The 26,573-nt window shown below is 42.5% G+C and overlaps 1 protein-coding gene across 28 annotated transcripts in view; it reads right to left on the reverse strand.

Annotated features, from left to right (window-relative positions):
* The window catches only part of Ttll5 (tubulin tyrosine ligase like 5), a 276,835-nt gene that overhangs the window by 164,733 nt on the left and 85,529 nt on the right, over positions 1–26,573 (reverse strand). For 16 of the 28 annotated variants that reach the window (XM_075947960.1, XM_075947950.1, XM_075947974.1 and 13 more), the window contains 9 exons: positions 22,468–22,625; positions 21,309–21,615; positions 17,338–17,458; positions 14,609–14,755; positions 13,509–13,612; positions 10,308–10,435; positions 8,046–8,129; positions 7,138–7,530; positions 556–740 (listed from right to left, as the gene is read on the reverse strand). In XM_075947960.1, coding sequence (XP_075804075.1) covers positions 556–740; positions 7,138–7,530; positions 8,046–8,129; positions 10,308–10,435; positions 13,509–13,612; positions 14,609–14,755; positions 17,338–17,458; positions 21,309–21,615; positions 22,468–22,625 — 1,627 coding nt within the window. The remainder of the gene's footprint in view (positions 1–555; positions 741–7,137; positions 7,531–8,045; positions 8,130–10,307; positions 10,436–13,508; positions 13,613–14,608; positions 14,756–17,337; positions 17,459–21,308; positions 21,616–22,467; positions 22,626–26,573) is intronic. The other 12 variants (XM_075947975.1, XM_075947967.1, XM_075947955.1 and 9 more) reach the window with 5 other exon arrangements.

The following is a 26,573-nucleotide window of genomic DNA, read 5'->3' on the forward strand; positions in this document are numbered from 1 at the left end:
ATAAAAAAGATCTATAAAACTCACTGGAAATTTTTAAGAATGAAAAAGTTAATTTAACGGATCCTGGGCTGAGAAGGTGACTCAGTAAATAAAGGCACTTGTTCGCCATGCCTGATGACCTGAGTTTAATCTCTGGAAGCCATATGGTAGAAAAAACATAACAGACCCCTGCAATAGTCCTCTCACTTCCACAAACACTCTCTCTCTCTCTCTATATATATATATATATGTGTGTGTGTGTGTGTGTGTGTGTGTGTGTATTTACTCTCTCTCTCTCTCTCTCTCTCTCTCTCTCTCTCTCTCTCTCTCTCTCTCTCTCTCTCTCTCTCTGTATTTACAGTTGAAATTTAGATGCTACCTATGCAGTACTGTGTATCATAAGAGCCAGTAACAGATTTAACTTTGCAATGCCTGTGAGAGTCATTTTCTTCACAGTTAAGGAGAAGCAATTCAGACCACAAACACACAGGAACCAGCTGAGCCAGGGAAGGATGGTACACCCACCCCGTCACACCCACTCCCAGGCCCAAAGAGCCCAGCCTGGTCTGCCCCTACCTGCTGGGTGAGGAGGTTGATGTGAGTGGCTGGAGAATACTGCCTGGCTGCCTGCTTCTCTGCTAGCCGCTGGAGTTCGGCCGTAACCAGGCTTTGGTTGTACCTTCTGTTGAATGAACCATCTTCAACCTCTTTTTGAGTTTTGGCTATTCCTGAATGATGCTTATGAGGATGGCATGAACCTGCTGAAAAAGAAAAGAGTTCTCACCCACTTAGAAATCATGTCCCGAATAAAAGGAGAACAAGGGCAAACAAGTATCAGTTGACAGACACTCAGGGAGTTCTGACAACGTGAAGGCCAAAGATGACCTCGGAATGGTAAAAATAGGGAAAACCCTTACCATGCCCTAGAAAGTCTTCCTACAGCCAGATTATCACGTGTGTACTGGTGTGTGTTGGCTTACAGAGAATGTTCTCACTGGGAGATGAGAAGAGCCAGTGTTAGGATTAACTGGGGACAGCTGAGCAGCAAGCAACCACATGGCACTGGGATCTAACCTCAGCATCAGCAGGAACAAAAGAGAACCCAGACCTCGAAATTCTGCTTCCTGTTTTGCTTTATTACATAAATACCCATGTCAGTCTGTGGCAGCCATGGTAACAGCACTAACATTCTTACAGGGCGCCAAAGGGAAGCAGGTAGGAAAGAGAATCTAAGCAAGCGTACTTAAAGAATAGTAGTCTTGTATTCAGAGTTACGGTCCTCTCAGAGTTCAAGTTTCTTTCAACTATTTGTTCACAATAAAATCAAGGTTCAAGGTTTTTTTTTTTTTTGATTATAAAGTATCTCACTGAAAGATCAGTTTTGAGTCACAAAAGTGGAAATACTACATGTTTTCCTGTTCTATCCACTTACTTATGTCTCTTTGTGGTGCTGGGGGTGGAGCTGGAATCTCATTCTATCTACTACTGAGCCATACCCCCCAGGCCCCCTCTACCCTTTTACAATGCATTATCGTTCTATAGACACAATGTAGCGACGCTGCTCTAAAACGCCTTTTCCTATTTACTGTATTAACTGGTGTATACAGATAGCTTTACAATGCATGAGTAAGTTACACGCGCCTTATGATGAACACGTGTGAAGTTTCTACCACTAGCATAGTTAACCAATTGCTCCTCTCCATCCTTACTCTCCCCCTTTAATTCATTCTCTTCCTTCTGGACATAATTTTATTAAATACGTAGGAATGTTTTCCTGTATGTGTATACATAAATACTGGATAATTTGCTTATTTTCAGGCTCCATAGAAAGGATCTCCCAATAGTAGTTTCCCAGTGCTAACTTTCATCATTTAACATGGCACTGATGAGAGGCATCCTCGCTGGCCAGCATGGACAAATTCATGCACTTTATTTGCTGTTCTGTCCAGCACTTCCTCTGAACCGACTGTGGTTCTAAACAGCACAGTGGCACCCAGGCACATACTTCAATAGAGGTCTTCCTGTGCCTCTGCCCAGGGGTGGGTGGGACTGCTGGGTCACAGGGTCCATGTATTTTCAACCCGAAGTGACAGGATCCGAGTGGCATGTCCTATCCTCCTACGCAGACATTCCTGCTGGCCCACACATCCTTTAATACTCGGACTGTCAAACATCCCAATTCTCCTTTCTCTAGGAGGCTAACCAGTTACCCAGTTAACAATGATGTTGGACGTTACTGCTTTCCTGATAACCGTATCATTTTTCTATAGTATTTTCTTGAGTTACTAGAGTTGTGCTTCTGTTTTTACTTTTGTTTCCATATAATAACCTGTAAAGAATTTTTTAAAGTATTAAGTTCTATATCTGGAAAAATGCTTTGGTTTTTTGAGACAGGATCTCATTATATTGCCCAGACTGGCCTCCTGAACTCAGGATACTCCTGCCTACACAACCCAAGTGTGGGTGTCACCATTCACAACTGAAATTTATTTTTATGCATGGTTGAGGCAGGGGTCTGATCTCACCAAAGCACTGTTTATAAGAAAGACACTGTCCCACTGATGTACAAGGCTACCAACTTGTGTGACCTTTCTACTCTGTTCCTTTGGTCATTGTGTGCTTTTGCCGACACCACACTTTTTACCTTTACGTGAGTCTTAACAAGGAATCCAAGAGGTCCTCAGTGTCGCTCATCACTTCGGAATAGGCTTACTGAGTTAAACAAGATACTCGCTGAGGTTTTTGAACTTTTGAAACCAGAGATCAATTTGATGAGTGTGACCTGAGGCCTCCTATGCCACATACAGAACATTCACCCACTGATTTAGGTCTTCTCTGATGATTTTCCACATTGTAGAAAACATTGTCTAAACGTTCCCCAGGGCAGCTAATGTCCAAGATGCTTTCTATAAACAGCTCAATTAGAGATAATGGACTCAAAGGCTATGCATAATCAATATCAAAGAACCTAACCGTGGGACTGTGGCCTCTGGGAGGCTGAGCCCGCCCCACAGGATGCCCACACTCCCAAGAGTACATAAGCACCACAAACGGGACTCAGTGCTTTTCAGCTGATAAAGTGTACATAATAAAATCTAACATTTAAACTTCTTTGATTCTTTGCAGTTTTTACACAATATATTTTCATGGCATTGATTTTACCCACCCTCTCCCAATTCCCCCTTCACTACTCATCCAACTTTGTGTTCTCTTTTCATTACATAAAATTTCAGTTCAAACAACTCTTGTCTAACATCATGCGGCTAAGTCTTTCCTAAAATGCACCTAGAGACCGTCTTATATTTTGTAGGTAGACAGAATATTATCTGCAACTATATCTTATTGCCTCCATTTTAGTTATCAGTTTTTAATCTTTTATGCTGGTTTTAACCTCCAGTAAAACGCTGAACAGAACAGGAGTGTGGTCATCATTTTGCCACTGAGACAGACACATCGGCCGGCACAGGGCAGATGGCCTCTGCTCTGGCTAACAGGGACCTTCTCTTCAGTGTGCAGAGGATCATCATGAATGATGTGGAGTTTACCCAGTCTTTTCCTGAATTTACAATGACGTCAGGAACACCTTTTACCACTGCCACATCTTCTACAACTGAACCGCTCCCATTCTTGGACAGACTTGCTTATGGCATATTCTCTCCGACGTGGCTACTTTTGGCTGGCTTTTATTTTGATTAGAATTTCTGCATCTACATTTACAAATGAAGGCTGTTTATAATTTTCCTCTCGAACCTTACCACTAACTTATTTTGTTTTCAAGACAAATCCAATCACACAAAATTGGTTAAAGGGTATTCTTCTATTCTCTAGCAGTGTTTAATCCCAGGGTTATCTACTTTTCGGCCGGGCGGTGGTGGTGCACGCCTTTAATCCCAGCACTCGGGAGGCAGAGGCAGGAGGATCTCTGTGAGTTCGAGGCCAGCCTGGTCTACAAGAGCTAGTTCCAGGACAGGAATCAAAAGCTACGGAGAAACGCTGTCTCAAAAAATCCAAACAAAAAAAAAAGAAAAGAAAGAAAAAGCATTAGAAATTACCTATCAAACTATCTGGGCCTTATCATTTCTTTCAGAGAAAAGCTTTAAGTACTATACCAATTATACTCACAAGACTATTCTGGCCTTCTTCATCAATCTGAGTCAATTTTACACGTTATGCCTTTAATGAAGTTTGTCCATCTCAATTTGGGGGAATCAATTGTTGGTCATATCCTATTTTATCTCACCTATACATCTTTCTGTTTCTGCTTCTTTATTCCTTCTATAATGTTCCTGTCTTCTCTTTTCTTCATCCATTTCACCAAATGCAGATCTTCTTTAGGAGACAAAGTTCATGAGTGGCTTTGATATCTTTATTCTACTTATGAACTGTGCAGCTTTGGCAAAGCTCTTTATGTCTTTCTCCTTAGATGCAGATCATTGTTTTCCTTCTCCACAGACCAGGACATGCAGCTATCCATTACTATTAAGTTCTAGCATATTTTCTTTATATTAAAATTTCTTTTCCCTTTTTTGATTTTGAAATATACAGAGATTTGTTATATATTCCTTTGCTATTGGCCTTTAACTCAGTTGCAATGTGGGTAAAGAATGATACTATATGACTCCAAATCTTATCATTATTTTCTTGCTTAAGATATAGGATATAACTGAGTTTTATAAATATGTGTTTTTGAGTAGATATTTTCTCTATTTCTTGAGTGCACAGTCCTAAATATGATCAAGAGACAACCTTGGTATTCTGTTTGAATTATCTTTTAAAAAGATTACATTTATACATTTATTATGTAGTGCGTGTGTGCAGGTGCACATGTCCACAAACAGCACCATATGTATGGGGCAGTCAGAGGACAATTGCAGTTTGTTCTTTCTTACCCCCAGGTGGGCCTCAGGGATAGAGCTCAGGCTGTCAGCTTGGTGGCAAGTGCTTTCACCTACTGAAACATCTTGATGCCCACCCTCCACCCCTTTTAATGGTAAAGTTTCACCATATAGTCCGGACTGGCCTGGAACTTACTACATAGGTTAAGCTGGCCTTGAATTCAGAGATTCATGTGCTCCTACCTCTTGAGTGCTGGGATTAAAGGCATGTACCACCAAGCCTGACTAAAGGTAGTGGCTTAGTATAAGCTCACTTTTATAAAATGTGGGTTAAGTATAGCTCATTTTTAACACAGGCATTATTAAATTATTTAAAATCTCAACCAATGTTAAAACACTCTCCAAAATGATTCACCACAATCTTTATAGACTTAATTTTTAAAATGCAAAAATTGACAATCCCACAGTTTTCATAAAAATGTAAGAAGCCCCAAAAAAGCCTCAAAAGATTTGTGAAAGAAGAATAAAGTTGGGAGAACCCTTGGTGATTTCACAACTTAATATAACGCTACAGAAAGACAATGTGGTACTTGTCTAAGACTGAAACAAAATCAACAGGAACAGAACTGAAACTCTAAAAGAAATCTTTCCATTCGCAGATAAAATTTTCAACTGTAGGGAAATAACATTTTTACATAAATGGACCTGGAAAAAATGAATATCCACATCCAGAAGAATGGAGTTAAGCCCTACATCGCCTCACATAATCTGCGATTGAAAATGGACAAAAGTTCCAAAATAAGAATCTAACGTGAAACTCTAAGAAAAAAAATAGGAGAAAATCCTTATAAATTTGGGCTAATGTTTTCAGATATGATACAAAGTATAAGCAACATAAGGAAAAAATAGGGACATCAGACTTCATCAAAACTTAAAACATCTATGCTTGAAGAAAGTGAAAAGAACCAATAAACAGGGAGAAACCATTGCTAAAGCACTCACCTGATGGGGGACTGGTATAGAGAATACATAAAGAGCACAACTCAATGATAAAGATATACCTCAACTGAAAAACTAGCAAAGAAATCAAACATTTCCCTTATGCAGATACACAAATACTCAAAGGCATGAGAAAATCATTAGCCATTAAGGAAATGCCAATCGTAACCCTTCTGCACAACAGAAAAATACATAGATAGACAGGTAGACAGACAGATGGATTCTAACCCAAACCTTCTATGATGGGTAAAATCAAAAAAACATTAAATGTTAGCAAGAATTTGCTTGATCAAAATGAGGACCCATGACATTTATCACATGACCTAGTAATTCTACTCTTGCTATATACCCTAGAAAATAAACACTGATGTCCATGTGTAAGTGTTGTCACCCTGCATATAGCACCACTGGTCAGAATGGCCAAAGTGGGGAAAAACAGATACCCCACCTGGCAAACACACAAACAAATGCTGCAGCCACACACGGGAACACCACCCAGCTGTTTACAAGGCATTAGCGTGACACATGCTCTAACAGATGAGCCTGGGAAACACGACACTAAGTGAAAGAAGCCAATCACAAAGGCCATTTATTGTATAATTCTAGTTATGTGAAATGTCCAGAATAAACAAATCTGTAGAAAAAGAAAGCTACCTGTGGTTGTCAGAGGCTAGGAGGGAGAGGTAATGAGGGTGCTGCTAATAGGGAGTTTCTTTGAGGGAAGAGAAAGCGTTCTGAAGCTAGGCAGTGATGCTGGTTGTAAGTATCTGTGAACGTACCAAAACCCATTGGATTCATACGAAACAGCCAAGTTTCTGAGTAGGGGTTATGCCTCAACAAAGCTGTCATTAAACCTGGGCTGGGGATGTAGTTCACTGGTAGGGTGCTTGCCTAACACATGTAAGGTCCTGGGTTCGATCCCCAATGCCATAAAATAAATGAGAAGAAAACTTGACTGATAATATGGGTCTACTTCATTTAAAATTAAATATCGTATCTTACGAAGCCTTTGGTTATGTATTCGTTTGTAAATGTTGTGATGTCAGAAATAGTGACGTGAATCAGAAAGAATGCAGTGTCTTCACGGTCTGTGATCGTCTGCGGTGGGAAATCTAGATGCCTTGTCTTATTCATCTCCTTTTTACAGTACCTAAAAGCAGTCCTGTTTCATTCTGTATCAGTGAATGAATGCCCGTGGACAAAAAAGCAAGACCTCTCTTTAGTCACAGCAGAAGGCATCAAAAGCAAAGGGAACAGAGGGAGCTCTACTTTCATGGGGCTGGGGAGGAGCTGACATGGCAGGCAGTCTTCATTTCTCACTCACCTGCCTTTGCTGAAGAGGGACGAGACAGTTTCTGGCTATAGATGTGTGCGGCACTTTGGAAAGAGGAAAAGGGGCCCATGGTGTAACTGCCTGATCGACAGCGTGGCAGGCCAGCGGGGCTTACGTTCTGGGTCCCAGGGTGTATGGAGGGAGAAGCACTGTCGGGGACTGGGTTCTGTAAAAGTGCTGACTGGTGAGACATGCTGGGGATAGCTGGAGAAATCTGAGATAAAGAAGAATGTTGGCCAGGACCTGACGAGAGGGCAGAGGTGGTAATAATAGATGACAAGTGGGTGCTGGGAAGTTTCTGCAGAAGAACAGCAGCAGGACCAGAGAGAGAAGAACAATTGGTATAGACTAGTTTAGCCTCCTTTCCTGCTGAAGTGGTAAATCCTATTAAAGCAAAAACAAAACAAAACAAAAAACAGGTCATTTTAGGACACATAAACATACAATTTTAGAACATCAAAATATGTTAACATGAAACAGAAATCATGAAGCTTTAACTAGTATTCATCTTGAACGTCATAAACGTTGCTTACCAGAGACAGCCTGGTAACAAGGATTTTACTTTATCATTATCCCTTCCTAAAAGCTTGAGTTGAGACATCCCCCACAAAGCAGAGCAGGCACATTCTACAAATGCTAAGCAAGCAGGACAAAGTTTCTACAAGGAGCAGCTAATTCCTCTCCCTCTGGGAAAAAAGAAAGTGCTCAGAACTTCTAAAGAAAATGGAAAATGCTTTCAAAGGAAATAAAGTTACCAACAGGAAATTCTAAGGGAAAGGGAAGAACGAAAGGAAACTTTCCAGGGCAATAATGGTCCATGAGCTTAAAATGTTTAACACCTGACAGCGGTTTTTCTGTGAGAGGTGCACCACAGCGTAACATGTGTTTCAAACACTCACGAGATAATTTATCGGAGTGGATTTCTGTTGCCTGTTGCTGTTTGGGCTGCTTTATTTTCACTTCTTGAATTGTCTCAGGGTGATCTGAAATAAAAAATACTGACTTAAGTGCTTTACTAATCAAAATCATAACATGATACACAAGTATTAGACAATGCTGGGAAACATGCACAGGCCACCACACCTTTTAAAGGACGGCAACAGCTCTAGTGAGCAGTCAACTCCCAACGACTGCCTACATCAGCACCATCTCACTCAAACCCAAGGCAGCAATCTACTGACTGTGACCCAGCTAGGACATGCCTGGATAATGATATAAGTAAAGGGAAGTCGGGTGCTCCCACTAGGTCTCCCACAGTGGCTGGCAGGACCTGCTGGAGCCAAATCCACACACATGCACAAAAGCAGCATTGTGAGGTGCAAGCGTGGCCTCACTAATTGGTTTGCCACTTCGACTCTATAGCTTAAAGTATGTGCCTCAGTTTACCTGAGACAGGCTGATGGTTATACTGACTAATAAAACCATTTTCCACTCTAGTGGTTTTTCTCTACCATCAGATTCTGAAACAGAGCAGTCGAAAGCTATTAATAACTAGAGAAGTGCTCAAGTCTGCTTCAGAGGCAAGGTTTATACAAGAACGTAAGAGTTTCTCAAAGGATAATGGCATCTGGGTCCTGTCCGATCCACCAGCACCTGCAGGGGTAAATGCTATCACTTGCTTGCTCAGCTATGAAATGAACCCAGACACCAAACTATCAAATGCTTCTTTTCTTGACTGAAACCTTCATACCCCTTTCTAGGTTTAGACAATAGATAAATGCAGGAATTTATCTTCTAATATAAAAGTATCTTTAAGAAGCAAATTTGAGAATTTGAAATGTCCCATTTGTATTAACAGGAGCTACGGGTACATGCAGCTCCTGTTAATACAAATGTCTTCTCCATTACTGACAAGGGCTAAGTTGCCATATGAATGCCCGTGTGGGCCCCATTTCACCAGGTAAACACGCTGTTCCCTACTCTGACCTCCCTGTAAACATCTCTCCGCCTCCCGTCCACGACACTGCTACCGCTACTTTTCAGATTTTCATCAGCCTTCTCACACTCACCCACTCAGTTCCACACACCAGACAATACACTTGATAAACTCAAGGGCTTTGAAGGCCAAGTCATTGAACTGCTAGCAGCTATCAAAGGAGATAACACAACATACAGCAAATAAGAGAAAGAAAAAACGGACAGGTGAATATGAAGCTAGAAACAAACTCCAAGAGGAAGCAGGGCTTAAAGGGACTGCTAAAAATACAATTCAGGAACACAGCCACTAAGGAGGCTTTATGCAATACCCTAAGTGAGTTTACAACACCGGCTTGGGATGTCAGTGCTAGAAGGAGCTGGTCTAGCATTTTGAGGCTTTGGGACCAATCTGCAGCCCTGTAAATACAAACAAAATTTACACTGTTTCTTTGGGAAACTCATTTTACATTTGAAATGATTAATTTTCCTGAATATTTCAGAAAATATTCACAGGACTGGGCTAGCCTTAAGAGCAGAGAGACTGAATCTAGCACTCACAATACTGACAAGGGGGGCTGGAGAGATGGTCTGAGCAGACCTGGGCTCAGTACTCAGCACTCACCTGGCACCTGACAACTATCTACAACTCTAGTTCCAGGGAATCTGATGCCATCCTCTGTCCTCCACAGGCACCAGGCACACAAGGAGTCCACAGACATACATGCCATAAGACACTCACACAAGCAAAATGAATAAATAAATAAGTAAAGTACTAAAATACTGATAAAATTCCTATGTTGCTACATTTGCAACTAGGTTTGAAACTGATCTTACATAGAAAGCACAGAGTGATTGCTTTTTTTTTTTTATAACAACAATATGAGCTAGAGAGTCTGGTCCACATTTGATTCCAAACCTCAGCAGTGAGAACTTTTAGAAACACAGGGAACATCATAATGCCTGAAGGAAACCAATGGCATCTGGAGCTTGGGACCAAGAGTATCAGTCACCCCAATTAGGTATAGAATAGGCCCACAAACAACAATAACAAAAACACTCTACCCAGCTGGGGAGGGGGGGTGGCGCACGCCTTTAATCCCTGCACTGGGAGACAGAGGCAGGCGGATCTGTGTGAGTTTGAGGCCAGCCCGATCTACACAGTGAGTTCAAGACCAGTGTGCAGCCAGGGCTCCTATTCCCGATGCTTCTGTTTGCACGGCTCACTCATTAGCTTGCGTACTTACCACCTTTGGCTCCACTATCAGAATAGCTACTGCTGTTCTTAGAACTCTTAGAGTGAGTCCCCAGGAAGACACTGGCAGACTTGTTTTTTTGGGTATAGAAAGTCAACACCTCCTCCAGTTCAGCCTCACTGAAATGAAGAAGAGAGTTCGGTCAGCAAAGGAAGCAGCTCTGGAAAGTCCTTCGACATTTTATCGGGGAAACAGTAAGCAGAGAAGGGAAAGTGAGACACACAAGGCAAAAGCTCCTCATTAATAGTTTAAAACGAAAGCAATTGGGAAAGTGTGACCATGATAAATCTTTATTAACCCGCAGAGAATTTCTAGACCTGCACTACCTGATTCAGCAGAAACTCTGGTTACATGGAGCCATGTACTTAGCTGAATGAGATAAAATTAGACTATTCTTTGCCAGAGTCACACCTCACACATTTCAAGTACTCAGTCACCTGCACAAAGTTTTACTGGGTAAGAACACTCTTGGTAAGAAATTGAAACCACAGATTAGGTCAAAGCTTACCAACAACCTATTTTTGTACAATACCCCCCTCATCAGCTTACACACACAGGGCGGGGGGAGTGGAGGGAGAGAATGAGAGAAACGGAAAGGTGTGTACCATTAAAAAATAAAATATGTAAAAAAGATCATTTATAGCCACAGAGTGCAGCTGTCATCTGGCTGCAGTTGGCAGTACATCTACCCTGCTTCCAGATAACTGCGGTATTTTCACTCAAAGGGCCACAAGTCATTTTTATTGGCTCTGTCAGAAATAAGGAGACCTAGTGTGGCCACAGACGGGATCTCTAACCATCTGAACATCAAATGAGATAGAACTAGATGGGCACTTTGAGTTACTGAAATGCCATGTTATGAGTGGCCACAGAGTCTAGAGTATTAGAAAACAGAGGAGGGTCTGAGCAGGCTCCCAGGAAACACAGCATGTGCGGTTCTATCTTGCTCTCAGCCAGAGGGCTCTGAAGCAGTAACGCAGGGATTTTCAACATGGACAGCCACTTTTTGTAGCCACCTTCTTATCTCTGGAGCTTGGTATTATTTCTCACAGGCAGCCTTCAAGGAGGTGAGGCAATTCACCTGCCGTCTTCAGGATACACCAATGAAAACCCAGGAAAGCACCTCTATGGATCTCCATAAACGCTCAGGTCCCCAAGCAGAAGAGCAGCACAAGATAAATAGTGTTAACTGACAGATACCTCCGGCTGGGGCTATAATGGGCCCTGCTTCTCTCTGGCAGTGTTTTATTTGGTGCTCTCGGAGTACTGGAAGACAGGGGATAGCTGGCCCAACCACAAGCCACTCTGCACCTGTCTTAGGTCTTCCTGCCTCCTTCCTGCAGGCATTTGAACTTGTCAGGCTATTCAAGGAGTCTGTGTGCTCGTCCTAATTTAGTAAAAGACCCTGCACTGCCACACAGTTCCCAGGAACTGCTGCTTAAATGACAATCAACAATATAACCTAATATACTTTTACCCCAAACACTCTATTAGTTAAGAGTATATATAGTTTACATTTAGTTTCCAGTTATGTTTCTTTTCTTAAAAAAAAAATGAGGTTTTGGGCTGAAGAGATGGCTCAGAGGTTAAGAGCACTGGCTGTTCTTCCAGAGGTCCTGAGTTCAATTCCCAGCAACCACATGGTGGTTCACAATCCTCTCTAATGAGATCTGGTGCCCTCTTCTGGACATACGTGCGGGAACACTATACAGAGAGAGAGAGAGAGAGAGAGAGAGAGAGAGAGAGAGAGAGAGAGAGAGAGAGAGAGAGAGAGAGGTTTTTTCTCTATTTTAGGAACTTTAAAAAGAATCTATTTTTTGGTATCATTTACTTTTTTCCCTTTTCCGCTTTTAATCTTTTTACATTTATTTATTTACTTTGTGGATGAGCATATGCATGTCATGGAAGAGGCGTGGAGGACAACCTGCAGGAACTGTGTTTTTCCTTCCACCACGTGGGCCCTGGGGATGGAATTTAAGTCTCTGGCTTAGCATGAGCACCTTTACCCACTGAACCACCTTGTCCTTTTTTGCTTTTGCTGTTTTTATGAGGCTGATGTGGAAAGCTGATTCTTGCTTTATTTCTATTTCTATACCTGCTTTCTCAAGCATATTACTCAAGACCTCAGAAAATCCACAAAAGAGCATTATATAACTATAAACCCTACAAAATGATATATGTGTTTGTAGCACACCTAAAACATAAGACACTGAGGCCACAGTGAAGTCTGTTCAAAGAATTAACCAAGGACCTCAGTGTTAGAGACTGATAAGCCATTATCTTCTTTAACTTCACAAAGAACGGAATGTTGATATTCTACTGTTATCCTCCCACTGTGCCTTGGACTACTGAAGCCTAATTAAAGGGGCTTATCATTGCTTTTCCTTTAGTTTAGTAGTTTCTGCACAGCTCTCTAATTTTAAAAAAATTATTATTTTTAGATTTTATTATTTTATGTCAGGTCCCCTGGGACTAGAGTTAGGAATGGTTCTGAGACACAATGTAGGTGCTGGGAACAGAACCCAGGTCTTCTGCAAAAACTGATAATGCTCTTAACCCCTGAATCAACTCTCTAGCCTGACAACTCTCTAATTTAAAAAAGACCCTCCATTCTGAGTTTTTACAAATCTTAAAAATTAAGTGCTTTTGTTATCTCTTCCTTTGGAAATACAATGTCAGTGAGTAAAACGGTCTGGCTGGCTTACATCAACAGAGCTGAACATAAGAGATTTTCAATTTCTCAAGGTCAGTCCTAAGCATGAAAAACTTGTTCTGTTTTATATAAATTAGGCGTGACCCTCACAGAGTTGAGAAACCGCCAGTCCTAACCTACTCTATGTAGGAATATCTGGTCGTCTCCACCGCATCAGTAGGTCGGGAATAAATCTGGACCCAGCAAACACTAGAAGCCTCTAACTTCCCCTGTCCAGGGGCTCTCACTCTCTCGGGGCTGTGCGCTGAAGGCTGTCTACAACTCCAGCCCAGACACCCAGCAGCAGTGTTTTGATAACTGAAGTCATGACAACAGCAACACAACTGGCTAAGATACGGAGAGCCAAACCTAGGAAGTGTTCCCTCCTCTGGGGCCTGAGTTTATTCCCATCCACAGAACAGAAACAAGGGGCTGCGGGAGATCCAGTGGGCAGTTCAGGAGACGGAAGGACATGGCTGTCCATCAGCAGTGCCCTGTACCTTGCTTGTCGGATGAAGTCCTGAAAGCTTTCTGCGTTCACCCCATCTTCCTCCTCCTCTTCTAGTTTCTTCTTTGATTTCTTTTCAGCCATTTGTTCTGTTTCCTACCCGTATCCAACCCAGAGAAAAACAACAAGATCAAACTGACTCCTGAGAGATGCGCTTTCCTCACCTTGCGGGAGAGGCTTTCCTTCTTCCCGTATTTCCACCACTTATAAATCTGACAAACTACTTGGGTCATCGTTTCATGAAATGTTTTGAAATTCCCAAGTAACGGTGGCAGAATGTAATTTTTAATCATGTTTTTACTTTCTGCTAACACGGGTCATAGAGAAAGAGCTTTTTATAGTAACATCTGGGATGATAATTGCAGCTTCACAGTGCTGCTGGACAACAGACACACAATATTTTGTTGCAATTCATAGAGGAAAGATTGGTCTTGGAAGAGTCTCTTGTATCAGTTTCCGAACTGACTGAGTTTTTACTTGTGTAAGACAAAACAGGATTCTCAACAGATCTGAAGTAATCGTGGCTACAGGTTCAGTGTGTCGACAGTCCACTAGCCTTCCCATGTAACTTCAGAAAAGCCATGTCAGTTTCCAGGACTCAGCTTTTCCTCCTACATAGTGGACATACTTTTTCTCCCAAAATAACATCTTTTTAAAATGGTCTAGAACCTCAGATACAAAACATTTTGAAAAAAAAATTCTAATTAAATAGTGTACCTTATAGGTGTGAAGTCATATTCCTGTTTCAAATGTTTCAGAGAAGAAAATCTAACTATTCCAAAATAGAAATGCAAGTCATCATATTAAATTCATAATTTAACCACTCAAATGGTCATCTCCTCAATGTCTACAGGCACAATACACAATACTATGCTACAGTTGCACACAGACTAGGATCTTTCTCAGGTATACTAGAGAGCAAAGAATGGTGCAATTTTATAAGAATTAAGTATAGCAATTGGCCCTCAAAATATGCAGTTTTCAGCCTAGCTGGACTGGGAATGGTGCCACCAAGAGAACGGGACAAAGCAGATGGCCTGTTCCCAACAGGTACAATGAACCAACACTGAAGACATTAGGTAAACAATTTACCTTGTTGTACACAACGATAAAGTCACTTAGTTGGTGGGCAAGGATTCTTCTGCGCTCCAGAAGTGCCAATCGCCGACTGGGCAACACCATCCTTAATGAATGCTGGAGATTACTTGATGCTCGCTTAAGGAAACGAACCACTAGCTCCTAAATAAAGTAATGAGAGAGGAACAAAAGTAGGGATTGTGCTAAACATGGAGAAGACAAACAATGATGGGCTGGAACAAAAGATGTGAGAAGACAACAAAAGATGATGGGAGAAGAGGTATGATGTCACACATTTTACAAACATGTTAGCTATAAGACACTACATAAAGACAAAACAAAAGGACCGTATTCTCTTCCCTCAGTATGTGGGCAATCAAAAAACAAAAACCAAATAGAGATGCAAGTAATTATTTAGTAAGGCAGTAGTTATACAAATACCACCATGTATATATACACAAGCAGAGCTATCATAACTTAAAGAGTGGACATTGTTTCTAAAAAGGGGCTCAAACAGATCCATTTAGGAAAGTTAGCAATCAAGGTCAATGCAAACTAAAATCACAGAAGCAGATGAACTCAGCACAGGTGAGAGGGCAGAAACAGGATCAGGTACAATGGTACATGTCTATAATGCCAGGGCAAGTTAGAGACCAACCTAGGCTACACAGTAAAACCCTGTAACAAAACAAAACAAAAAAATCATGTACAGAGAGAAACCTAATAGAAAACAATGCCAAAGAGGTCAGGGAGAAAAGGGTCAAATGTCAAAGATTCCCAGAGTCACTGCCGGAGTGAGACATGATCACAAGCTAGAGGCAGCCCCTGGATCTGGACTCTGGGGTCGCATCAAGAGACTTCATATAAAGACAGTGGAGGAAGGTATGGAAAGAAGCATGGGGAATGAACACAGCTGAAGAGCAGAAACCACTGCTTAGAAAGTGGCTGTGAAGGAAACTAGAAACTGCTGGACAAACCGTTCTTCCTTCCGAAGGGTAAGGGAATTCTAAGGGCCAGGGGTGGAAAGCAACACCAGGGGAGAGTCACTAAGAGAATGGAAGACTATTCCTCGCTTAAGATGGAGACAAAGGATTCTGAATTTGAGAGGATCTGTCAGGTCATTTCATGACACCACAGATGCTTCTGAGAGATTTCGTGGAGCCAGAGACCTCAAAGAGGTTACTGCCCATAAAATATAAAACTGTTTTCATGTGGCGGGTCTCCAGGCTTTCAACTTGGATCACAGAAGGAAGCTGTGTACCTGCCTTTTTCATAAACAAAGCCATGGCCAGGGCAGCTAGATGTTTACTTGGTTTTGCAGTGATGATCTCGTATATTCTTGTAGAAAGCCCCAAATCTTGGGTGAATACTCAGTCAGCAACAAGAGGGTTAGTTTGGTTGTTTTTTTGTTTGCTTATTGGTTACTTTCTAAGTGATTTTTTTTTACATTTGATTTTTGTTCAATGCCCCCTCCTCCAATTTTCTCCAGCATAAATGTTACAGCCTTATAATGGGGGAGGGGGGGTATTTTATAGTTCTCTGATGTCTTTACTATAGCGTGGTTTAAGCTACTATATTAAAACATTATTTTTCAGTGGAGCAGACAAACTGACTCTGAAAAAGGCAGGCTCAATTTTCCACTTGGAAAGTGTAGCGCTAACATTTTCCACTGATGGCTGAAGGATTATTCATGACACACAAGGTTTTATCTCTGGGTTGCACTGGCTACTTTAAATTCATCATTTGCTTTCTGGGATAACTACTATGCTTTTTAAAATGCACCTTTCATAAAGAGAACTAAAAATTAAAGTCAGCCCTGACAAAGGACCCAGCTTCCTCAGAGTTGAAGATCCCTCTGCTTGTGGTAATGCCAGTAGCTTAAGATGGGCATTAAAAGGTTGTGGCTTCCTCTACAAGCTCTGATCTTACCAAAAAAACCTGTTGCTCCCTGTCATTGTTATCCAGAATATTAAATCCTTGGTGAGTTCAAATGACTAATACATAGTCAAAATTGTCATAAGTTTGATTCTAATAATCCAAAAATTTTACACAACTACAAGTAGACATAGGAACAGTACTTCCTGGGAGAGTTTACAAAGAGGTACTGACTCAAAAAGCTAACGGGACTCCTCGGGACAGAAAAGAAAGGAAACAAAGTAAAGGCAAGAATGACATTCTGGGTCCAGTTTTACCACATTCCAGCTACAGAACAAAAGCGCTGGCTTTTCTAAGTCCTTTTTTCCTCATTTGTAAAATGAGTTAACGATGCCCCCTCAAAGAATGAAATGGAAAGCAGTTTAAGGACAGAAGAATGGTTTTTTTTTCTTCTCAAAGGCTTCATGCAGGACTTAACATCCAATGAGCAATCAATTTCCAATTCAAAATGGAGTAAAGCGATGCCTCCTCTCCACAGCATAACGCACATGGCTTCAGAGAGCTGCTTCACATCACATAAAATCATGAGAAACCTTCAAACTTTGCCATGTATAACATCTGTGTGTATGTGAGTGTATGTGTGTGTATGTGTGTGTCATACATGGTGAATGTGTGTGCCACACCATGCCTGTGTAGGTCAGAGGACAACTGTGGAGTCAATTCTCGGGTCACCAGGCTTGCATGGTTAGACCTTTAACAGCATCCTGCAGTAATTCTTTTATCAGAATATAATGCGGAGCTGGGGATAAAGGGAGAGAAGGAGAGGAAGAAAAGGGGTAAGTCACAGGTCCCAGCGAGCAGAGCCTCACCATCTGTTCATCCTCTTTGGCAGCCCAACTGGGACTGAGAGTCTGACCACCACTGTCTTTCGTCAGGCGGACTTGCACATGCTGAAGGTAGGCAGAGAATGCCAGCCGGGCCTGCACTTTGCTGTAAGATCCAAAACAACACATTGTTATGAGACAGAATGGCAAACCTGCCCACCATACCTGCCTCTCTCCAACTGACCTTTAAGATCCTTCTGTTTGGATAGCTAAGAATATGAAAACTGTTAGGTAGACACTACTGAATAAAGAACCCTTCCAAACCCTACATGAACTTTCAAATTGTTTCCAATGTAAGAAACCATGATAATACTTCTCATTACTACCATAAAAGGGGGATACACAAAAATTGAAAATTCTTTATTCTGCCTCTCCACCTCTCTGATTTTTAAGAACTTTCTTGGGAGACTGCAGAGTGTTTGGTGATAGAGGGGACACCGGTAGAAAGGGGCCTGGTGATCGTGGGGACACCAGTAGAAAGGGGCTTGGTGGTCGTGGGGACACTGGTAGAAAGGGGCTTGGTGGTAGAAGTTCTTTAGGACATACTTAGAAACTAGATGAACCCTACAAAGGAACTTTTGAGCCCAAATTATAAGGTCATGCATCTCTACTCCGTGACAGGAGTGGCTGGAGCGCAGAACAGAACGAGTGGATGCGGTCCAGCAGAACTCGGTGCACACGGCCTGACAGGCAGGGACGAACCCAGACATTCAGTGAGGAAATCGCCTTCAAGACGGTGAAACGCACCCTACTGACAGCTGGTTCCTGCCTGCTGGTCTAGGGTACAGACAAGGACTCTCCTCAAGCTGCAGTGGGAAAGCCAGGGGACCAGAGACAGTGACGACTTTCACTTCGGCAGCTAACTGTGGCAGATCTGTTTTCTTTCAGGCAAGATTTGGTTACTTCAGCTGATCGGCCTCCTGACACTGTAGCCAAAATTACATCAGCTAAGATTAGGGCCCAATACAAATTCCGTTCACAATCCTCGCACATGTAATCACTAAACACTGTCTGCTCATGTTCCCCACGGTCAAGATGAAGGATCTATCCCAAGCAGACTGCAGATTCTATAGGGTCTAGGGCCGAGTGTGTTTTGGAGGACTGGAGTGCAGGGGAGTCAGGTCAGGGTGTCTGCTTGCTCTGGAGTTTTCATCTCTAAGAGTTCCTAGCTATAAATAAGGTTAAAATCTTATTACTAACAGGGACAGTTATGGGAGTACAGTATGAATCTGAAACAATGAATTTAAACATCCAAATGTTCCCAACGAAGACATTCCTATTCTCATCCAGAGAACAACAGCACGTTCCAGATTCTTCCAACCGTAGTGAGTAACCAACTGCATTCATTGGAGCCCTCATACTGATAACCAGTTGAGATTTCAATCAGTATTTTGTTTCAAATGAAATAAGAGTACTAAGTTTTTCACATCTATAAACCTTCCTAAAAAGACCCTGGAAAGCTACCCTGAGACCCACTCAAAGGCATTCGTCAGTCATCAGCATACCTCCTACCCGGACAGAAGTATAAGACAGGCATGATTTGTATCAAACCAAGGAGGTTCTAAAAACCAAATAGTTATTAAACAGATCCTCAGGAGATAAATCACACAAGGAGCAAGTGCGTGCTGTTTCTAACCCTAGCTATGGTCGTCCCCAGGCTCCCGGGGACCACTGAAACATCCCACAGAACAATGGGCAACCGTCTGGAGTCTGCTGACTGACAGCAAGATATCCTGCAAGCTCTGTTTCCTCACTGACAGTGAAGTCCCTGAGACTGACTAAGAATTACTCATTTCTACAGTCGCTAAGGAGGGTTTTATTGCTGGAATGGAGCTCAGAACATACTTCCATCTTCCATTTCCAATTCCAATTTTTCTAACACCCTCTGCCCCCAAAGTCAGGAAACAGTTTCAGAAATCCTGGTCTGACCTGCACCTTGGCTCAACAGAGAACACTGAAACCTGGAAAGGGTCTCTGACTCTCTGACTTGACCTCAGTCGCGTAATCAATCAGTTAGCTCAATCCAAAGACCAGAGCCCAAGTACTGGGAACGAGTTCACACAACCTGAACTCACCGACTATTCTTTCTCCACAGCACCCTCCCAAATGTAAACTTTTCTGCACCTTCTGGCAAAGCGTAGGATCTGGCCTCAGGAGAACACAGGCCACTGCATAGCCGACTCAGCCTCTCCACTCTTTGGCTTCCCACACAGCCCATCCTTTATGACTTGGAAAAAGAGCCATCCCTCCACTGGCCTCTTTCCACCCTTCTTTTAGAACCCTTCTCTGCCAATACATCCATTTCTATGTCTTAATCCTCTGGCCATCAACTCCTTCCTCTGAAGTCTACAAGGGCTCCAGAATTGCTATCTCTAAAATGAAAAGCATCCTTTCTTAGCTAGCTCTCCCCAGGACGTGCTCTTACCTTTCTTTTGCTGCCAAGCCCTTGGGAACAGTAACTTGACACTTGCTTTCTGATTCCCTCCGTTCACAGTTGCTTCTCCACCCACAAATTCACTTCACGAGTGGACCCTTAGGACCTCACACAACACTGGTGTCTTAAGCACTCTGCAGACTTGATACCCTCCTGCTGCCCCTGACCGTGTGCTTCCCTCCTGCTCTGAAGCCCATCTCTTAGTCTTTGTACTGATCTTCCGAGAGTGCCTTTTCTCCCCATCCACACTTAATCTGAACTGACAGCAATGTCCACTGTAAGGCTTGCACTATGACCCTTGACCTCTAAGCTGTACTTTTGCTGGACAGCACAGGGTACATCCACCTTACATACAAAGCTGGAGCCTTCTGTCAGGAAATAACTCCTGTACTTTCTGCCTACGGATGGGGTCACATTAGCCAATGCAGAGCTTTAGTCTGTCACTCCTACCTCACAAACAGCGTAAGCCCATCTTCATCTCTTCATTCCTGTAATATCGCCGACCAACAGCTTCATCTCCCAGATTTGGACAATTCTAACTGTCCTCTTTCTACACTGAGTTTCTTCCTTAATTTACTTTCTGAAACAAGGTCTGACTGTTGTGTAGAGGCTTAAATACCACCCAGAAACCAAAGTCAGCTCCTCTACAGCCCCTAGGCAATCTAACAGTGCCTGCTAGGGACGTAGAGTTCTTAGCACCCCCTCCTGACCTTTCCAATTCCCTCAGGCAGACACTTCCCGAACACAAAGGCTTGTGCCATTTCAGTGGCCCTCGTTTTCCTCTGCCTGGAACTGCTGGCCTCCTGGCAGAGGGCGGGACTGACTCCTCACACACATTCACAGCAAAGCTCACCTCTTCCTGCACGGCCAGCACAGTCATAGTAACCCTGAGTCCCCACCATCACACTCTCTGCTGTCTGGAGTACCATGTTTCTTTGTTTACTGTCCATCTTCCCAGCAGACTGTAGGTTCCCCAGGGCTGCCTTGCTCCCCACAGCAATGTGCTAGGGCACAGCATAGTCTTGGCACCGGGCAGGTGCACAGCAATGCCTGCTGATGGACTGCAGGAATAACCACTGCACCACTTCTGTACCACTCATGTCTACCTACTCAGCACTCACCTGCCACTTCCTAATCCTTAGGAAGGACTGGTTCAGAGATTCCCCTTGCACATGATACCTTCCGTGTCCTTATGGGGGTGAGACCCCAGCTCCTGGAAGGTCTCACATGCTAAGCCTGAACTGCTTGAGTTCCTTCTCTTGGTCACTCTGCACTCGTAGAGACTGATGCCAACCAAGCATCTATTTGGCCTATGAAACCCCGGGCTGTACTATAGCTCAATCTCAGACAAGTTACTTCTCCAACCCTCCGATTCTGTGATAGTAGCAATGTCTAAGCAATCATTAGTTTACAGGGCTTCTGTGATTACCAAAGGAAACTATGAAACCACTGACATTCACCTGGTATTCAGTACAAGTCAGCTATAAGCAGCTTGACGACCATCACTCTCAAAGGTACCTACCTTAGATTTCCATTATCCTGGAGAATCTGCATCAGATTAAATTTAGAGTCTGGCTCTTGAGTCTCAATTTTGCAGCACTGATCACCTTTATTAGTCCACTCGGCAACTTTCATGGAACTGTCTCTGGGCGAATTTTCTACTATAACAGTCAACGAAGGTGTGTACTTGGCTTGAGTTTCTGCAAGAGACCCTGCAGACTCCTCCTGGGAGGCTTCTTGCTCTTCGTCTTCGTTGTCTAATCCAACGTCTTCCTCCTCTTCACTTTCTGTCTCAGTTTTAATATTCATTTCAGCTGGTTGGGTAATCACTAAATGCGAAGAATCACTAATGTTGCTGAAAAAAGGATTAAAATGTCCTCTCTCCCAACACCATCCTTTTACCTTCCTAACAAAACCCATTTCTAAGTCAAACTAGCAACGAGACACAAAGTTGGCAGCAAGCACATCGCTCTCACCTTCTATTCCCAGCAGCCCTAACAGTGATCATCATTGGAGCTGAGAGATCTCATCACGCCCATGGCTTTCTTACTACTGAAGGCATCCCTAGCACAAAAGCCCTTGCCTGTGTGCTCTTCAGGATGTCAGAGGGGGTTAAAAAAACCAAAGTACCCTTCATGGAGACATAAGAGCAGGGGACGATCATTCAAGCCTCTTAGAACAGGAACCCCGTCTTTTGAAAATTCATCAATTAAACCCCAGTGACTAATGAGCTGCCTGACACAGGTGCTCTACCAAGAAGGGAACATGGGGGTGTCAATCTATGGGTCAGTTGGAAACAGATCTGTGCAGACAGCCAGGGTGAGAAATTCCATCTAAAATACTCATGCCGCCTGGCAATTTCAGGTCATCATCACTGGCGGGCAGCACTGCTCAGAACCCCACTAATCTGGACACTCATTATCCTCAAGTCTCAAGTATTTGCTTGATGGTGGAATGAGAGCAGGAGCCAAAACATGCACTTCACTGTGAACAGTTTTCAAAGCAAGTACTAAGGAATTGGACATTTCAAAATTAAGTTTCAGAACGGGAAGAGATTACCTAGAGGAAAACTAACCTCATGTCATCAGGAAAGTTCTGACTCATTAGGCATTATGAAAGAAACTGCTTAACTGGCTCTGCCAGGGCCCAGATCATTCAGTTCAATGCTCACTGGCAGGTACCTGGGTATTTTGGCCTCATTGCCCTCAATCTGCCACTCCGTCGTCTACGTTTTCGCACCTCCAGAGACAGGAGCTTCCTCTCATAGAGAGCAGCATGCAGCTTGGCCTTGGAATTCATGCTCTCCACCTTCAGTTCTGGTGTGCCTTCAGTATTTATCCTGCAGGGAAACACAACAGAGCAGGCAGGCCTGTCAGAAAGCATTCTTCCTGAAACTGTGTCGCAGCATATGCCTGTGATCCCTGCACTTTCAACATCGAGGCAGGGGGATCCTGAGTTCAAAGTCATCTATACAGTAAGTGTGAGGCCAGCCTCGACTACATAAGAGAGTAAAGTCCTCTTCTTTATTCTAAGACCAACCTTGAGAGCATCTGTAAGGACAACAGATTGTCATGGAAACCCTCATGAACACTAAAGGGGTTGCACAGGTAAATGGGAGTATTTCAGTCAATTATTAATGGCTTTCCTGAATTTATTAAGTGTTCTGAACAAAAACATGTGACGACGACATTGGAACACCTTTGAACACCTAGTAATACCGGCTAGTACTCTACTGCAGGGACTATATGTGCCATCCAAACCTTGTATCTTCAGAAGGACTTGGAGATAGCAGTAAGATTTTAACACTTGAGATAGAAAATGTGTTTTATTGTAGCTAATTACAATTTTCTCATTAGTATTTAAACATTCTTTTGAATTATACAATAGTTAATACATGCAAATTTGGCAGCACAGCAATGGAAGAGAACAGATGGTATCTGAGATAGGGTCATGGTACACAGGGGATTTTGCCTCACAGGGAAGTAGGAGTCTGCCCAGTCCATTGTTCCACAACCTGAGGACACACCAAGGTTCCTGACCTTCTTTGGCATCTGTATAGCTCCACAGAGATGGGAGAGGGGCAGGATCCCTCCAGGTCTTGGGCAGAGTCAGGAACTAAGAGTCAGAGGCACAGACACAAGCTGGTGGCAGAGAGAAAACAAGGCCCAATCCCAGCAGGTTCTGAATGACGAGTGCGACAAGGGAGCTGGCAATTCCTAAGCCAGGTGTCAGGAAGACAAACCACAGTTAGGGATGTGAGTGATGTGGGACCCGATACAAAGAAGGAGTGGAAAAAGCATGGGGCCTTTGCCCTCTGAGCCATCTCACCACCCGCTTTCTGGTGGACAATATCACTATGACACCCAGGCTGACCTCAATTTGGGCTCAAGATCCTCTGCCTCAGCTTCCCAAGTAATACAACTAAGAAATGTTCAAACTTATCTATTACCATACACCCAAAAACTGAACTGCAGAGCTCTGAAAATATATCTAGCCAATTAAATAATGAATTAATAACTGATTAAAAAGTACCATTCAAGCCATTCATTTACTAATATCTAACATGCTCAAATTTGGTAATTGTGTAGTCAAATGTGGTATCTTTATCTTACACTCTAGCATGTTTCTTTCTAAAGACACATCTTCTAAAAGCTTAACAGGGGCCCAGGAATAGTAGCTCACATCTTTAATCCCTGTACTTGGGAAGCAGAGGCAGATAGATGTCTGTGAGTTAGATGACATCCTGATCTACAAAGTTGAGTTCCAGGACAGCCAAGGCAACATAGAGAAACTCTGTCTTGAAAAAAATCCAGATAGATAGATAGGTAGGTAGATAGATCTTAATCTAGTTTGAGCTTAGTATTTTAGGTCACCTTAATTGAATGGGTGGAAGTTATATCTTTAAATTAAAGCCCAGTGTTTATGTTCATGAACTAAAGTCTACTGCATAAAAAATATTTCAATTTACATTGCTAAAGCATGATAATTCTTTAGAATTTTACTAAGTACACTGATACATTATATTTTGTGAATGTCTTGTGTTCCTGCCCCTCTGTATGGGTAGCATGCACAGTGTATGTATACATGTGTACCTGTATGGGTAGGTGTGTGCATAGACCAACAGACAAGACTGTATTTCTTCCTCTATTACTCTCTGACTCGTTCCCTCGAGACAGGGTGTCTTACTGGCCACTGAGACCAGGAAACCTTGTTTTGTAGGAAGTCGTTTATAAAAAACAATACTCTGACTAGATTCAGTGCCCTGCACAATCTCTACTTCAGCTCTGTTCAGTCTGCATCAATGCTCTCCTCAGCAAGGAGTTTAGTCCACTTTTCCTAAGCTGTCAGAGTAACAGAATATCTTTATTAGTAACGGTTCCTAGCATCTCTCCACAGCATCCATCTCGTTTCTATCGGTCCTACACTCACGCCACCCCTCTATCTCATGCTGCCACTCAGTGCTCTTTTCCTTGCTAATTTTACATTTGTTTGGTTTAACTGTCTTACACTTTTTCTTACTTTCTCAATTCTACTTACTTTTAGTTACTCGACTCTGCTTTGTATAGTTTCTTAAGATGAACTCCAGATCTGTGACTTCAGTCCTTTGCTTCTTGCATCTTTTCTTCTTCTCCTGAGACACAGTCTTGCTAACCGTAGCCCAGGCTGACTTTAAAGTCATGAGCCTTTGCCTTAGCCCCCACAGCAGCAGGACTGTGGGCACATCCACCATGCCTAGCTCAGCGCTCAGGGTGTAATGCAAGCACAGAGAGCTACAAACATCCCTCAAGGCACCACTTTCATTGAAAAAAAATCACTTATTTTATGCTTTATTTTTATTATTAATGCTTTCAATATACTTTCTAATGTCCTTTGTGATAGCCTTCTTGATATGCATAGATTACTTAGAAATGTGTTGCTTCTAGCACAAATACTGAGATTTTCCAAGAATATGATGGCATTATTTCAATTCTTTTAAATCGAGTAAGACTTCTTTCCACCAAATAGTACTATAGTCCAGTTTTTAATCTCTTTAATCCCCTATACCACCAAAATATCTATATAAATATTAAGAAATGATAGCTAAAAATTGGAAACTAAGGCCCATTCATTTGAAATATTTTTTTCCTTTTAGTTTTTAGAAAAAGCGTTTCTATACTATAGCCTAGCCTAGTTAAAAACTAAGTAGCTGAGGATGGTTGTGAACTCACCACAGCACTCGTATGTTAGTTTTTTGTACGAGGATTACATGTACCAGTCACCACACTCAGCTTTTTTTTTTTTTGTTTGTTTGTTTTTCGAGTCAGGGTTTCTCTGGGGTTTTGGAGCCTGTCCTGGAACTAGCTCTTGTAGACCAGGTTGGTCTCGAACTCACAGAGATCCGCCTGCCTCTGCCTCTGCCTCCCGAGTGCTGGGATTAAAGGCGTGTGCCACCACCGCCCAGCCCACACTCAGCTTTTAAATGCTCTTTTTGTATGATTTTTTAAAAATTTGTTTTCTTTAACTCCCAAATTGAGGGGAATATACCTAGGAAGCCTATTCCTTGACTAAACGTTATAGAAAACTTAAATTTTGACTTTCATTTGGAAATAAGCTACAAGTAATTAATTTTAGTTTTTCCTAAAAAGGCAATTACGACTTCCTTAAAAGTTAAATTTATGCTTCAAAAAGGCTTGGGTGTGGGTGGCGGGTAAAGGCACTTGCTGTACAAGTCTGGCAACCTGACTTCGATCCCCAGCAGCCATGTAAAGAGGAAGAAGGGAAGCAGCTCCGCAAAGGTGTTCCGTGACTTCCACACATGTGCCAGGAAAAAGGTACCCACCCACACCATACACACAGAGACACACACACACAACTTAAGTTACTGGATGAGAATCCAAGTTTTAATTACTCGTAATGAAAAACAAAGCGAGATGCAAGTAGCTATACTGTCTTTCTTGTTATTTTGCTTCTGAAGAGGACAGCGCAGACCAGGCACATGGAAATAGTTGAAATCTCTGGAAGCTGCAGATATGTGGAGGATGAAAAGTTTCTGTGGCAGCTGCAGTCTTGACTGAGGCAAAGCCATGTTGGTCTTGCCTCTGGCTATTTTTTGCTCTGCCCAAATGAAAAGCTACCTGTGTGCTGACTTCCAGCAGGGCCAGTCATATGCCTCAGGTATACCAAAGCCACAACATAAACATCGAGTCAGCATGGTCTTGGAGTCTTTTACCCCACCATGCAACAAATCTATCGTTATTGGTTAAAATGATGCACATATGGTTCCAATAAATTAAATCTTATACCTTTT

Source organism: Microtus pennsylvanicus, chromosome 14 (genome assembly GCF_037038515.1).
Source record: "Microtus pennsylvanicus isolate mMicPen1 chromosome 14, mMicPen1.hap1, whole genome shotgun sequence".
NCBI classification, from domain to species: domain Eukaryota; kingdom Metazoa; phylum Chordata; class Mammalia; order Rodentia; family Cricetidae; genus Microtus; species Microtus pennsylvanicus.